Source organism: Podarcis liolepis (assembly GCF_965112155.1).
Source record: "Podarcis liolepis genome assembly, chromosome: 2".
Lineage (NCBI taxonomy): Eukaryota > Metazoa > Chordata > Lepidosauria > Squamata > Lacertidae > Podarcis > Podarcis liolepis.
In genome coordinates, this window is record NC_139555.1 from 32,412,540 (window position 1) to 32,429,135 (window position 16,596).

At 41.0% G+C, this 16,596-nt stretch overlaps 2 protein-coding genes across 7 annotated transcripts in view; both read left to right on the forward strand.

Annotated features, from left to right (window-relative positions):
* Positions 1–3,820, forward strand: part of SPAG9 (sperm associated antigen 9) — a 74,361-nt gene extending 70,541 nt beyond the window's left edge. For all 6 annotated transcript variants that reach the window (XM_083487110.1, XM_083487112.1, XM_083487109.1 and 3 more), the window contains one exon: positions 144–3,820. In XM_083487110.1, coding sequence (XP_083343236.1) covers positions 144–259 — 116 coding nt within the window. In that variant the 3' untranslated portion in view covers positions 260–3,820. The remainder of the gene's footprint in view (positions 1–143) is intronic.
* Positions 3,821–6,699: 2,879 nt separating this feature from the next.
* TOB1 (transducer of ERBB2, 1) overlaps positions 6,700–16,596 on the forward strand; it is a 109,912-nt gene continuing 100,015 nt past the window's right edge. Inside the window, exons 1-2 of the mRNA XM_083487258.1 lie at positions 6,700–7,212; positions 13,597–13,692. The gene's annotated coding sequence lies outside the window, so the exon portion shown is untranslated. The remainder of the gene's footprint in view (positions 7,213–13,596; positions 13,693–16,596) is intronic.

Sequence of the window (16,596 nt, forward strand, 5' to 3'; positions counted from 1 at the left end):
TTTTAGTAATATTTCTGTTTTCATTGAGTTCAGGTGACAGCTGTTTTTTCCTTTGGACTAAAATTTCTAGTGGGCTACTGCAGCCTTTCTTTGTATCCCCTGGAATCACCTGTTCACATAAAATGTTCTGCCTTCCTTCCCAGGTGATGAAGTTGGTGAATCAGAAATCCTTGGAGAGGCACTACAACTAGAGCCTTCTGTAGCCAAAGCTGAGAGGAGCCACCTGATAGTGTGGCAGGTTATGTGCGGCAGTGAATAAGCCCCTCCCTCGGAAAGCGGCTTGAGACTGCAAAAGCTTTTGCATGTCTTTTGTTTTCATTTTGTTTCTGTGGAACCTGTTTCACTACATTTGAGCATTTCTTTGCCATTTGACTTTATATCACATACCTCTCAAACCTTAACAATACAAGAAATTTGCTTGTGCTGTTTTACTGCATCAGTGTTACGCAGCGAGAACAAATTGGTTTCCCCAGACAAATGCTGTACAGTAATTAGGTCTCCCAAATGCCCCACTGCAATAGAATTCAGTTTATTTTATGGTGTCACTTTTATAACAAATTTAGTCGAAGCATCTTGAATTCATCTGCACATTTGAGTAAAACAGCAAAGTTATTTCCGGTGTACTGTTTCAAAAATATCAGATGAATTATATCCAAGTGTCATTCTGTGCATTCGGTGAGGATTAAAACAAGATGTAAGTTCTTTATTTTTTCACTTCTAAATCCTCCCAAGCTTGTTTGCCCTGATGTATTGAATGTGCTTTGCTCATATCAAGATCCATGGGCTGATAACATAAAGTTTCTTGTTTAATTGCCAGTAGCACTAAAGATGAAAAGTACTGCCCTTAATAATGATAATTGTGGTATTTTATGGGGAGAATCCTTTCCTAGTTTCCCTATGTACTTGGGACGTAATCAAGCTGTTCCCATCTTGATTAATCTCAAAGGACATTCTTAGAATTATTTGCAGCCTGATTGTATGTTCCTTGGGCAGAGGATAGGTCACCTTTGCACACCTATCATCTTGGATCCCAGCTGGTCAGGTTCATGATACGTGACGTAAACAGACTCAAACAGGGAGCAAATTAGCTGAGAGCTTTTAACTACTCAAGTGAAAAATCACCCCTAAATTGGTTCCAGATGCATTGTTGTTCATAATCCATTTAACTATGTATGTGAAATTGTATGCAGAGAGTTGCCGATCACTTGCAATGGTGTGGTCACTTACATTAATGGGACAGAATCACTGTAAATGTTCTGGGAGTCTACCCCCGAGTCTGAGGAAACAAAAATAACTCCATCCAACTCATTCTGTTTTACTACAAGCTTTGGAAAGAGTGATCTCCTTTGCTACAGATTTCCCCAATTGAATGCTAGCCTTTTAATTCCTTAAAAGGTGTAGCAGCTTCCTAATATTTCATTTCTTGGAAAGTATGAATTAAAATATTAATGTTCATCTGGTACCTGCCAAGAGACTGTGGCTATTCCCATTAGATGGGAGCAGATTTTAGTGACAGAATGGAAGATTTTCAAAAGCGTTTCAAATTAAAAAAAGGAACAGTCTTGAAAAACTGCCTAAACATTTTTATGCAATAGGAGCAGTTTGTGATCTGTCAAGGAAACATCTATTTATATATAATATATACACACACACATTAATTTTTTTAAAATCATGTTAAGCTGAGATCTATTGTGTAAATATTTATTTAGGCAGCTTTTTAAAAAAAGAAATGAGCGTCTTACCTGATTAAAAAAAATTAGTAAAACAACATTCAGGTCTATTGGTTATAGATTTATATGTATAAATACTTTTTAAGCACCATATTTTGTACACAACAGATACGTTCTGGTAAGTATGTATTTAGACCATGAAATGTGTGGTTAAAATTTATTGAATGTCTAATATCTTTGGTAATAGATTTTTTTCCTCCAATATGCCAAAAGCGATAAGTGATCACAATTTACTCAACATTTTCAAATGGCTAAGCTGTGTTTAGAAAATTTGAGAAAACGAACCCTGATCTAAAAACCTTATGGAAGATCCAGAAAAGCATGTAGCTTTTTCTCTTCTTTGTTTTCCAGAATGCTCTCACATGCATAAATACACCACACTCATTTGTGTTGCAAATCCAAGCACTTATCCAACACTGGAGAGAATACAATTCAATTTGGAGAGGATGTTCAGAGGGGGAAAAGGCCTTTTGGTGCATGTGCCTAACTTGGCACAGAGAACTGTATCAAGACACACATTTTGGCTTTTATACTACCCACTCCTAGCTGTATGTACAGCATGTAATATTGTGTGTCCAAATGAAATGCTCACTAATTCTTCACAGTTTCATGAGCCCATCAACTTTAAATCCTGCACTCTTGTGGGCACCTCTGTAATCCTTTCATGGTATGATTTCTTGGAAAGTATTCTCCAGATCGTTTATGGGTGGCTGAATCACTACATTCACATTCTTGGAAAAACATACTTATTTTCCATTTTAGTGTGGTGCTTTCCTTAATTATTATTATTTTTTAATTAAGGAGCTATTTCTCCGAAGTGCTTCACTGCTGTCAGACAATAGATGCACCTGGGTAGCATTTTTAATAGCTTGCCAGTTGTAGTGAGTAAACTGAGCCATTCTGTTCTCATCAAGTCAAGTGCTATTCACAGCAGAGGAGTCAACGGTCCAGCAGAGACTTCAGCACTATTTTTCAGTGCAAGTGAGAGATTGGCACATGTTCTCTTTCCCTTGTTCATTTTTAAATGTATCCCTTGTCGTAAAGAATAGCAGGTTTAGATGGTGGGCGTCACCACCATTCACTAAGATTTAAACACTCCCCGTTCCAGCGCACTTTTTAAACGATAGGTGGTAAAGCTCGCTAAATTTCATGCATCAAATGATTGCCTAAAAGAATAAATAATCTGTTTTGAGAATGTCTTATGTATCACGTACTCATAGTTCTAAAATCAGGAGTTGGAATGAATCTCTTGATAGTTAACAGTTTGTTAATAGTTTGAGAGAGCATTTCAAGCACAAAAATATGCAGCACATGATTTGTCTGAATAGATGTGTCTTGCATGGTAAAAGGTAAAATGAAATTTATATATCCTGCCATACTGTTCATTTCTTTGTAAGGTCTTCCTGCGTTGGATCAGTTAGAACTGGCAGAGTGTAGACACTTTATCATAGGCTGCCTTAGTAACTACAAAATGTTTTTATAATCTTCTAATATGCTAACTGTTCTAATGAACATGGTGTCTTGAAGATAATGTGTAACTGAATATTTATTTCCATGTGAGTATTATGAAAGTTACCAAAGGACTGAAACTGACTTGGCACTCTTGCAGTTGACCCTGTGCATAAAGGATCTTATAAAGATCCTAAATTTGTAAAAATGACACAGAGTGGAAAAAAACACATTTCTTTGTGGATGCTAACTTTATTTTCCTAACAGGGTTATGCCATATTGTAACAACCTATGTTGCACCTCAAAACTTTGTTCTATCCACTAAATATTTTTCCTTCCCTCTAACAATTTCTTTGCTGCACATTTCTCAATCTTTTAAACATGTTTTAACACATTTTATGGTCTTTAATTTTTCTGAAAATGTTGTCTAGACACTTTATGCTGAATTTTAATTGCCTCTGTAACCTTGAGATGGATACTGCAGCATTAAAATTGCTGTCTGTTTAAAACTTGAGGCTTCTTTCTGTGAGCCAGAAAGCTCATATAGCAGTGAAGTTATTTCAGTATTTATTATTGAATCCTTGGGGGTTCAGAATGTAACTTTGTACATGAAATATATATAAATATGTATATGAAACGCATCCTTGCTTTAGTGTCTTTCTTACACCCCTGTGATGAGGTTATAATAATTAAGGATTTATTCCATCTTGTCAGAAATAGCTTTTTGCAAGAGTAATGCAAAGATGACCACAGATTGATTTTTATGCTGTCATGTATTCAGCATGTATTTGTGTGGTTAAGGAAATGTAGGTGGTTACACCTATGCAACCCCATACTTTACCTGACCAAATTGGCCATGGTAACAGCCACTTAACAACAATAATGAAAAGACAAAACTCCAAATGTCATTTTGTAAGCACCCATTGATTCATATTGTTGAAGTATGTAAGGTCTTCATGTCATTATTGGGTAGAAGAGATGCATGGAGAAAGGAGGACTCAAGGCACCCTTTGTAATAATAATAATAATAATTTATTATTTATCCCCTGCCCATCTGGCTGGGTTTCCACAGCCACTCTGTGCGGCTTCCAACAGAATATTAAAATACAATAGTCTATTAAACATTAAAAGCTTCCCTAAACAGTGCTTTCTAGCAGGTACCTTGCACCCCCATTAACTGTATGTAATAAGAATATCATGTGGCTAACCTAAAAGCCTTATATATCAATCTCTTATCTCATAGGATTCCTCTTAGATAACAATTGTATCAGCCATTTTATTTTTGTTCTTACATTTACCATCTTTCCCTCAAGGATTTCTACCCACCTTATCCTCACAAGAAACCTATTCCATAGGCAAAGCTGAGAGAGAGTGATTTGCCCTGGTGAATTTTGTAGCTGAGCAGAGATGTGAAACCGGTTCTTCATAGTCCAAGTCTAACACTCTATCCCAGTTTACACACACTGGTTTACCATGAATACATCAGTCTGGGCTCTCTTGCTCCTCCTCACTAGGTGCACAAAAGAAACAGCAACCCCTGATTTAGCATTATGTCTGAACCAGAGATTGTGGATTTTGGGGGAGCAAACAATCCATGGCTTTGGATCAGACATAGTGCTAAATCAGGGATTACTTTCTGCAACTAGTGGGAAGGAACAAAGTGGTTAAGATCAGCAGGTATGTGGTAAAAATGTAGATTTGCAAACCAAGCTCAGTCTTATTATCACTTAGACTTGCAATTTAAAACCCTGGATTTACTTTCCTCATATTTTGAGAGAGATGCAACAAGAGAAATGTGTATGGGGTCCCAGCATTCTGGTCTAGTGATCTGTGGATTATAATTAGTCAACTGACAGGTAAAATGAGTATTGTACTTCAAAACCAGAGTTCATCCTTTTGAGTGCTAGGAAGTGCTCTGTGGTGTAACCATTACAAAGATTAATCTGAAGACGATTATGGTGCTGTTCTGCCATCACTTCCCTAGAAAAATCTGCATATACTACAGATCATACTCTATTCTCAGGTGATACCATAAATTTATGGCACCCCATGCTTCGCCCCAGTGATGTCCAAAAGTAGTGATTGGCCACTAGGTCGTAAATCAATCTTTTGAGTGTCAGCATTTGAGAATAGGATTCCCAGCAGAATACTTTGTGTTCAAATTACCAAAGGTTAAACTTTACCCTCCCAAGGAAAATTTGTGTTTCTAGTAATGTTTTTTTTTTTTAAGTGTTAACTTCCGAAGTTCAAAGAGGACAGTTAGTATAATTGGGTTTTGTCAGTTCCCAGCAAAGTATTTCCATATCTGGCGGAAATTCCCTTAGTTTGTTACATGAGCACTTCTGTCAGAGAAATCCAGTTTGCAGTTTTAAAAACTCAGTTCCACCATTCATTATCTTTGTTTCCCTCCAACATCATTTCTCTTCATTAAATAGATGGCCCTCACATGCCAAAAATTAGCTGATGAATCATAGCCTAAGCATGAGTAGGATTTCCCTCATGACTGCAGCTGCGATGGAAAAGTTGGGTGTTACTTTTTTCTGTCCATGTTGCCAAACTGCTCGACTTGGCAGTTAAGCCAGTTTGCACGATGGGCTGTTGGAGTCTCTCAAGTGAAAATACAAATCAGCTTATTAAGGTCAAGAGGAGAATGTGAGACTTTGAATGAGGTCTGATTTGCCTCTTATAGCAAAGTCTCTTTACAAAAGTAAAAGTTTCTGCTTCTGTGTTTGGCATCACCTGTTACACAAGAGCTTTATTTTGATTTTTAACAAGCAGTTAAAATGTTGGACATTGAAATATATATTTTCTGGAAGATTATAAGGAAAAGTAAGTCATTTCCTGCAAATGAGATGTTTCTGTTTCTTTGGGCTTGCAGTACCTTAGTGGCCCCAAAAAAGGATGCAGAGGTGTGAAGACAGAGGGCCGAACTTAATGGGACATGCCAGTCATACGCCTCTATTTTTAAACCAAAACAGCCTCTGGAAGCTGTGAGCTTGAACAGAGGAAGGGAACAGACACAGAGAGAGTTGGCTGCTTAATCCTGTCCCTCATTCTTTCCATTTAAGATCCCTCTCACTTTTCTCAACTGCTTTTCTGCCTGCAGTACACACACACACACACACACACACACACACCGTGTGCCTGTATATATATTTTTCCCTTCACGGGAGAAAAAATGAACTAAAGGATTATTTTGGCCAGAAAAAAAATGGCTTAAGATAAAAGGGTTAAGGAGTCGCTTCTCTCCTTCCACCCCCATTTCTCTGTTCAAGCTCAGGCTTCCCCCATGCTGCTTTTGGTTTAAAAATAAAGTTGAAAGATAAACCCGATGTACCTCTGTCACTCCTTATCTTGGCTTGCCCTTGAACAAATCAGGAAGCAGTCGCAAGTTATTTGTGGTTTCAGCATGACTCTTCACCCATCTAAGTGGTGTCCTCCCTCCTATGGCAGACGGCCTGATAGGTTGCTGGCATCATTTCTCAGATTGCAAAGCCGCCCTCCCCAGCCCCTTATGGGTGCTATTGTAATCTGAGACACGAGTTGGAGTGGGGGAAGGGACCTAAACAGCATTGTGTATCTTATTGGTAATATGCCTAGAAAACAGTCAACTATGGCTGCTGCAGCGTCAGTTACCTCAGGCTGCAGATTAAGGAGTTTGTTACTATCCCATCTGCCTCAGACTACGGCCTAGCCTGTTTGTGAAGCATTATAGCATTTATTTACTGTATTTTTAAAAAATAAATTTTCTAAATGACTTAGGGACACCCCCCCAAAAAAAAGAAAGTTGCAGATTTTAAATAAAAGACACGGGGGGAGGATTGGGAACTAGAGAGCCTGAAGAGGGAGAGGGGGAAATACCCTAGTCTCAGGTTCCTCTGGGCCCACAGGTCTTGATTATTTAACAGATACAACCTGTTTGAGGTTGAGTGACAAGATGAAGCTGCCACTGCTTCTCAGATAGTTGTTAAAGGAGACCGTGTGGGGCAAACAGGAGCTGCTCTTCCAGGACTTGAGGTAAAAGAGTAGGAAGGTAAGGACAGAAATACTTTAAGGTTGCTTTTTAGAAAGGTGTCAGGATGTTCAAAGCTGAGGAGCAAACCTGGAACCAAGCCAGGGCTATAGACTCTGATTTCTGAAGTATTTTAGAAGTCAAAGCCCACAAAAGTGCAGTGTCTTTACCACAGTGCCTTCTAAAATAAATGGGTAGCTCTCTCCTCTTAAGGATTAGTCCAAAATTTTGTTTCCTGTTGTTGCCAATTTCACTCATTTTTACTACCGACAACCAAGTTGCTCTAGAAAACGTCCTCAAAGGCATTGACCACAGCCACAATTTTGGGTAAATAAGCTAGGTTTGTCATGAGACACTTATTTCCAGAGCTGTTTGGAGAATGAGTGGATTTTAATACCAAGAGTTGCCACCATTTTGTGACTAAATGTTCTCTGACATCTGTATAACATCTGTCTATCCATGTGAAGCTTCTCTTGGGACAGCAAGTGTGGTGATAGGTTTTAGCTGTTTGATTTTCACCTGAATTGTAGCTGTGGTTATGTAATAAAAATACAGCATTTTTTAGCAAGCAGTCCTGTTATTATTTCAGGGTGGGTGGGACAGAGGATTACGGCAGAAGTATTTTGACTCTTGGCACTGATCAGTGAAACGAGAAAGTGTGGTAGCTTCCACCATTCGGTTTCACAGGCTCCTAAAACAGGCCATTTTAATAAACCGCTTAGCGGTTCTTGCAGCCAAGCGGTATATAGGTAAAGGTAAAGGTACCCCTGCCCGTACAGGCCAGTCTTGACAGACTCTAGGGTTGTGCGCCCATCTCACTTAAGAGGCCGGGGGCCAGCGCTGTCCGCAGACACTTCCAGGTCACGTGGCCAGCGTGACAAGCTGCATCTGGCGAGCCAGCACAGCACACAGAAACGCCGTTTACCTTCCCGCTAGTAAGCGGTCCCTATTTATCTACTTGCACCCGGGGGTGCTTTCAAACTGCTAGGTTGGCAGGTGCTGGGACCAAGCAATGGGAGCGCACCCCGCCGCGGGGATTCGAACCGCCGACCTGACAATCGGCAAGTCCTAGGCACTGAGGTTTTACCCACAGCGCCACCCGCATCCCTTAAGCGGTTATACATTTTATTAAATACATAAATATTGTTGAAGGAGAGGCTTCATTTGTAAAGAAGCCGAGGATTGTAGGAAGTATCTCGCAGCCAGATAGTTTTAAAATGGCTTTTGTAGATACTGTGAGGAAATAAAGGAAGCCGGACGAGTGAGTGGAGGTTCTGGGAGACATGGAACAAGACATGGGTGGGAGGAATTAGACTGAGTACATAGACACATCAGACTCCATTCTTTAGGATTTGTGGCTGCAAAATCCTATCCGTGCTTCAGCTTTTTGTCAAATGGATACATGTGCAAATAAATTGTTATGGACTCTTATTTGGCATATCTGTAAATGCCATTCATGTTGACTACTGGACTATTCAGAACAGGTAAGTAGGTTCTTTATACTCAAGACCGTGCAAACCTTGTAATAGGCCCAGGCCAGATGGGAGATGTAGGCCCCATTTCAATAATCTTTACCAGTGTTCCCCCTTTGCATCTACTAGGGCAGACCCTCCAAGTGTCCCTATTTTCCAGGGGCGTCCCTGATTTAAAGAAGCCGTCCCAGTTTCTGATTTGATCCCAGAATGTCCCACTTTTCCTTAGGATGTCCCTATTTTCATATGAGAAAGTTGGAGGGTATGGAGTTATGCAACCCCTGAGCCGCCTGAAGGCAATCCTGTATAGGGAAGTTTTTGTTTTAATGTTTAATGTTTTATTGTGTTTTTATATATGTTGGAAGCTGCCCAGAGTGGTTGGGGCAACCCAGTAAGATGTGTGGGGTATAAATAATAAAATTATCCTTATGGAATGGGATGTCCCTATTTCCATTGGAGAAATGTTGGAGGGTATACCAGGGAGTCTTGGAGTAGGCCCCCTCAAAATCATAGGCCCATGTCAATTGGCACTCCTGCCCCCCCCCCCGAAAAAAAATTCTGGCTCATTAACCATTACTGAAAGCAGCTCAGTTTTTCTCAGGCTGCTTGCAGACCACAACACAGGCAGGTTTGAGGAGATTTTACACAATTTCTGTGAGCTTTATCACAACAACACTTGAATTGTGTTTCTTTTTGGTCTTGTAACCTAATGAAAGTGTTTAGATTGAGGAGGCTAAAACTATTAATTGACATTCAAGAGGCCATGGGTAGAATTCAGTGTAGCACTAGGTGGGTAATGAGGTCTGCTCACAAAACTGGACTCCTCACCCCCTTGCACCCCCTAAACCTGCTCTGAGTGTTCCTCCAATTTCCCAGAGCATGTTTAGGGGGCGCGGAGGGCAAGAGTTCTGAGGTATTTCTGAGACATCTACCAAGATCAAGTAATTCTGGCATTATTAAATTAACCTTGTGAACGTTATTTATTTAGAACCATTAATCAACTGCTTAATATTTAAAACACCTCCATGTGGTAAATAATAGAAAAACAAAACAAATACAACGTAAACCAATAAAACAGCAGTAGAAAAACATGTAAGAGCATATAAAAGCAAAAATAATAATAATCAAGGGACTCAGACAGGTTCTAGTCTTATGGGTCTAGGAATATATATTCTTTAGAAATTATGTTCAAATGCATTTATCAAACTACTAGCAAGGGGAGCCTTGGCTACAAAGATCAGCAGTAATAAAATAGGTGTAGATTCCATCTGCCTAAAATACATATTGAAGACTTAGACTACTACAATCATTGTCATTCCTGCTGAACACAAGATGGCACTCTTGCATATTCCTACACAACATTCAATATTAATTTCCTTCTCTGCTAATCTTCCTAATTCATGTTCTCTCTCTTCATACCAGTTTGAAAAGACATGAGTATATATATTGGTTTACACAATGCCTGGAAATAACACAGTGGTGAGAGGCTGAAATAAACATGTTTATCTTTTAGCTGGATCACCTATTCTAAAGAAAACTGCTATGCATGAATGGCAAAAGCAATAAAGGGACTGTCAGTAATTAAAAGGACACTTAGTTTGAAACCCTGCCTCTTTCAATTATCTGAAGCAATCCTCTTATCCATTATGGAAAAATCACAACACAACGTTATTACATAAGAGCATAGTATATTACAACACACAATGTCCTGGTATGCAACCTCAAACCTTGTTTGTGTACATATATAGTTCCCATGTTCCCTGAAGGCTGCTGTGGTTTCCTATGTAATTTCATTTGAGGGAGAGAATGGTTCTACGTATCCAAACTGATAATTAGTGGTATGACATAAGAGATACATGTATAAAGGCTGCCTGTTCTTTCCCTTTTCTTGTCCTGAAACATTTGAGGATGATTTGGCTGCTCAGGAAGTAGCAAGAACTTCCTGAGTGCATTCTCTATTGGGCAAATTAAATGCTCTGGCCTTCTTAGTTTTACAGGGATGATGAACCAATATCTGGCACTGCAGATATTGTTGGATTCCAGCTCCCATCAGCCCCAGCCATCAAGGACAATAGTCATAGGAATGATGGGTGTCTGAAAAGTCCATAGTTCCTAATCCCAAAAGATTACGCAAGGGACTTTGTGTTGAAGTTTGTAAAATTATGAATGATGGAAGGGGAAGTGCAGGAGATGGAGTCTCTCTCTTGCAGTACTAGAACTTTAACTTCTGGAATTTACTACCTCAAAATGTGATTATGGCTCATGCTGGCTGGTGTGCATTGTGACTGGTAGGCACAAGGTGGGAAAACCAACGGTAGCTGCAGCCAGAGCCAATGACGGGCAGTGCCAACTCATTCTAGTTTTGTCCCCATTCACTTTCTTGCTGAGCTCCACAAAGGCAACACTGAGTGCCACCCTCTGCACTGGTTATATGTAAGAAGGCAGGCAAGTCGGGGTTGGCTGAGGTTGGTTGGGCAATGTCCCATGTGCTCAAATGGACCAGCCTCCCAGCTTACTTTATTTTTTAATAAAGAGATTAGACAAAAACACTAGGAATGGTGTCTCTCAATGGTATGTTAATCATGGCAGCTAAATGGAACCTCGGTGTGCAGAGACGGCATATTTCTGAGTAGCAGGTGCTGACAATAAACAATAGGGAAGGCTATCATCTTTGTGCCCTGCTTGTGTGTGCTCAGAGCTTATCTGTCTGGCTGATCTTGGAACAGACTGAATAGATGGATAGTTCGTTTGATCCAGCAGTGCCATTCTTATTCATCTGTAATCAGGCACTAGCTTATACAGCCTTGTCTGCTTGAGTGGTTGCCATCCCAAACTTGGAACATACTGCATATTTGTTTAGCCAACGAGCAGGATCCAAGCGTGCCTATGGTGTGGTCCAAGAACAAGCACTTCAGGAGAAGCATAAGCTTATCATTGTATCATTCCCCCTTCACGTAACACTTGAAAGAGGGAACAGGTGGTCTCCCTAAGCTTACCTGGCTGTTAGACCTATGGCAGCAAAATGCATATCTGGGGCCCTCTTGTTACACTTGCTGTCAATAGGCTGGCTGTTCGGTTTTGGCATCTCATGAATGTGCTTTTCACCATACGACATGCATTCCAGGGCAAAGGGACGAACCTGGGATTTCTAGATAAACAGTATTTTTTTAAAAAACCCACAAAGAGCCAAAAATGTCAGAAATAAGGGATGCTCATTATAAACTATTAAAAATGTGCATTTCACATACTTTCATTTCGTTTTTTGCACGTTTGTTTTAAAAAGCAAGGTGATGCATCACAACTATTAAAAAAAAGTTGCCCCCCCTTTCCCAAAGTAAGAACATAATTGCAGGCCTGAACTGCCACTTTCAGTGTCATATCCTGTCTTCATATAATGGAGGAGTAAGTGAGAGTAATGCTGTGCAAAATTTCCAAAGTACCGTGCTTGATTAATTTATTAGTATTTTTAATCGACTGAAAAAACCATCGGTAATTAATTGGGCAGCAAATTTAATTATCAACTAAAATTTGTGTGGTCAGTTACAATAATTTTGTAGGTAGGTTGCAGCCCTACTCCCCCCCCCATGTGGTCCAGGAAACAAACAGTCCCTGGATCTGTACCTCAAACAGAGAGAGGGAATCTGATGTCCTCTGGATGTTGCTTGGAATACAACTCTCACTACACATGATGATTGGCCATGCTGAGTAGGCCTGACAGGAGTTGGAGTCCAATATTATTTGCAGGACCATAAGTACCTTATCCCTGACCTGGAACCATCCAGCCCCCCTGTGTTTTCCAGAGAGGAAAAGTTTAGCCAGAGAACACAACAGCCTGCTCATGCTATTCATTTTAAAAACCATTTAACTCTTGTCTCAGGTACGAAACTCTAGAAACTGATTCTGTTAAGGGGTTAGAACTCCTTTCACCTCCACAAAACTTCTCTTCCAAGCAGGGCTGGCCCACCCATGAGGTGGAGCGAAGCAGCCACCCCAGATGGCAGAAACACAAGAGGTGGTGCCCCCACAAGTGGCTGCCCACCCTGTTGCCACCACTGAAGCAACACAGGTATGGGAGGTTTCAGCAGCGGCAGAGTGGTCTGCCATTGGCCTCCCCTGCCCCTAGGGGCAGAGAGAGACCGGAGGCAAAGCTCTGCAGAACACCTCCCCTCCTGGTAAGATAGCAAGGGAAGGTGTTATACTGTCCAGCTTTGCTGCTGGGTAGGAAGGGAGGTTCGGAAAGGGCTCCTCCTTAAGGAGATCTTCCTCCCACCCCAGCCTAATGGGGAGAAGAGGCTTTGCAAGCAGTGGCATTGCATCCTTTTCTGGCACCCGGGGTCAGGAAATCTACCGCGCCAGGCCAGGCATGCGCTTACGGGGTGCGGAGGGTTCACAGAGCCTGCACGCCAGCTCAGCCCTGGCCACCAGAGCCGAGCCCTGTGTGTGTGTGTGTGTGTGTGTGTGTGTGTGTGTGTGTGATTTGAGTGGGAAAACAGCTAGTAGGGAAAGAGTTGAGAATCTGCTCTTCTTCTGAAACTATTTTTATTTTATTTTTTTTAAAAAACTGTTGGAATAATGTTTATAGGATTTAGACTCAAGGGATATATAGATAGTTCAGCGCTGATGGTAAGAGGTGGTTTGTTTGTTTTTCATTCTCCTTTTCAGGCCATAAAATAATAAAACATTAAGAAGTTCTGCACCTGTAGGTCTTTTCCATGCTGAAAGGTATGTGGCTCTCCAGAGCAAGTGGAACATAGCAATTGCTGGCAGTTTTGCCTTTTTCTTGGTTGGAACTTGCCCCGTTCTGCCAGTGACTATTTGTAGACAAAAAGGGGTCTATGCTAAAAGTGGCAGCTCTAGAAAAAGTGTATCTCAGATTTTAATTCTCTGGCCGGATTCCCAGACTCCACATCTGCTTTTCACTTCTACCTTTCAGTATTCAGAGGCCGGGAGCTCATGCTGAGAGAATGCAGAATCAGCAGCCCAGTGGTTGTTAAATGGGTGAAAGAGTGAGGACTTACCCAGATGAGCAGTGAGTGTATCCTCTAAATACATTTTTGGGCCTTTGTCTTTGCAAGTCCCTTATTTAAAGCTAACAGTACAATATCCAAATAATGTATGGTTGTGGATGGGGAGAGGTGAGGGGAAGACATTGCTTTTTTCTCTCCTGTTATACATAGGATTAGATACATACTATTGCATTGGAAATGTTCTTGCAAATATATAAATGTGTGTGTGTGTGTGTGTGTGTGTGTGTGTGTGTGTGTGTTTCCCCAAAAGATGCGGTGGATAGTGCTACACACATAAAATTGGTTGTAGTGAATGAATGCATCTGTTATCCCTGGTCCCGGCAACCACATGCAGAAATAAGTGAGTGAATAAGAAGAACCTGAAAGGAGCTCTGCTGGACTAGATCAATGGCTCATCATGTCCCAACACCCAGTGTCCCACATTGCTCAACTGTTGCCTATAGGAAGATCCACAAACACAGCAAGAAAGCAATGGCCCTTTCCCCTTATTGTTCCCTGGGGCAAATGCTATTCAGAGGCATACTGTCTCTGGTCCTGGGGCCTTATCCATCACAAACGTCTCTAATCCCCCTTTACAGTTCTCTAAATTAATCTAAACAGATTCCAGCAGCAAGTTCTATAAACTCATTGGACAGATCCACATCGTACGTTTAAAGCACATGCCTTCCCGCAGAGAATCCTGGGACCTGTAGTTTGTTAAGGGTGCTAAGAAATGTAGCTCTGTAAGAGAGAAACCACAGTTCCTTCACATGCTTTAAATGTGTGGTGTGTGAAGAAGTACTTCTCTGTCTTTCCCAGATCTACTTCCATACAACTTTGTGGGATGGCTCCAGGTTCCAGTACTATTCTTCATGTCCTCTGTAATTTCCTAAACCTCTACCATGTAGCTTTTCTTAAAATCTAAAAAGTTCAAATGATGCAGCCTTTCCTCACAGGGAAATCATGATAGTTTCGTTCATGGCCTTGCATATTTTCAGTTTACATATGAGGTCAATAGAGGAGATGCATAAATCTATTGTGACTGTACCTTAGAAAATCCCTCTGGTGGTGTTGAAGCACAAAGCTGTATTGAAAGTAACTCAATCCATTAAAAAACAGAGGAGGGGTGGTTGGAAGAGAAAGTCTCTGTGGGTTATTAAGCAACTCATGTGTGCATGCATGCTAATGATACAGAAAGCAGAGCTCTTGGTCATAGGAGATAATGCAAAAATCATGAGACAAAAGGGCAAATTATACTTTGCATGAAACCAATTAAAATTTGGATTAGCTAGCTTGTAATATAGTCTCTACCCAAGCATCTTTCAGAAAATGACTGTCATCCATTTATGGGGGATTTAGATGGTCCTTATTCCAGTTAAAATGGAGATGCTATACTAGAAAGCATGGGATTTTTTAAAAACTTTAAATTCCCTCAGGGCAAAACAAACTCCAAGGAATCATTGTGTTTAAAAAAATAAAGTTGGTTGGCATGGGCGTAGCCAGGATTTTTGTTAGGGGAGGCAGAACTTCATATTTGTACTGAATTTTATTGATTGGGGGGCAGCTACCCCCCTGCCCCGGCTACGCTCATGTTGGTTGGTTTAGCCTGGAAGCTGAATCCACTCAGTCTTTCCACCACCTGTTATGCCTCCTCATTCACACATCACTAGCATTGCTTTAAAAAGGTAAATAAAACACACAGAGTTCCCATGGGTAAAGAAAAATGGTTCTTTACTTAGAGGGTTTTTTTTGTACAGTATTTGCAAGGATGGCTTCAGATGCATACATGGTTGGGAGCTGGTTTCTCACAGCTACCTCATGTATGAGGTAGGGGAAGGGACAGAGCTTGGGGGCTTAGTGAGAAACCACAAAGTCTGTTTTCCCCTCACAGTCTGTTAGTTTCAACCCTGCCCTCTTTCTCACAACCATGGTTACAGAAACCCAGGAAGGTATTATTGTACCCCTGTGGAGGCTGGGAGCAGGACAAGCAGGTGTGATCCTTTCCTTCCTTCATGTATTCAGAGAAGGTATGAACAGAACTAGAGATTCCCTCATCCGCCTTCATTTTCTTGCCTAACCAGGCCTAACATACCAAAGCGGCCATCTTTTTGCAAAATAAGGTGAGCCCCTTTTCTGTCACAATCAGAGACAAATTTATAGTTGTGGAGAAGATAGCAGGGATTTTTCAAGTCTTACCGAGCAAGTCCCAAAATGCACATTACAAGTGCTCATCCATACTTGTCTCCTACTTTTTAGGCATGAGTCCAAAAGCTTTTTTGTTTCCACTCCCACTTTCCCCATGAAAACTGGCTGTTTACCACTAAATCACAACAGACGTCAAATCAGGTTTTCTGCAGATTGACATTTGCTCCGATTCAGCGGTAAACAGCAAGTTTCCCCAGGGAAAACTGTGGGGAAAAGAATAACCTCTTGGACCTTTGTCTAGAAAGCACGGGACAAGAAGTGTGGATAGGATTGCAGCTTTAGGCCATCAAAGGTGGTCATAGTGGGACTTACAGCAGCCAGGACCTCTAGTTCTTTATTATGTATCATTTCCAGCTCCTGGGGGCCTGCTCTCCCTCCATTACCCCATACCATAGCAGGTGTTTGAAGAACCTCATATTTTGCTACCAATGAAGGTTTAGCACAGAGCTTCCCACACTTTTCATGTTGGTGACACACTTCTTAGACATGCATCCTTTCGTGACATAGTAATTCAGTTTTACTAGCAAACCAGAAGCTTAAACTAACCCCTTCCCAGCCCCAGAAGGAGTGTGGGGAACATTCATGTGACACACCTATACACAGCAGCTGACACACTAACGTATCATGACACACAGTTTGGAAAGCTCTGGTTTAGCACATCAAACCCATAAGGATTTTTAGGGGGTGCTGGTTATATTTCTGTGCTTGGAACAAATCAATCT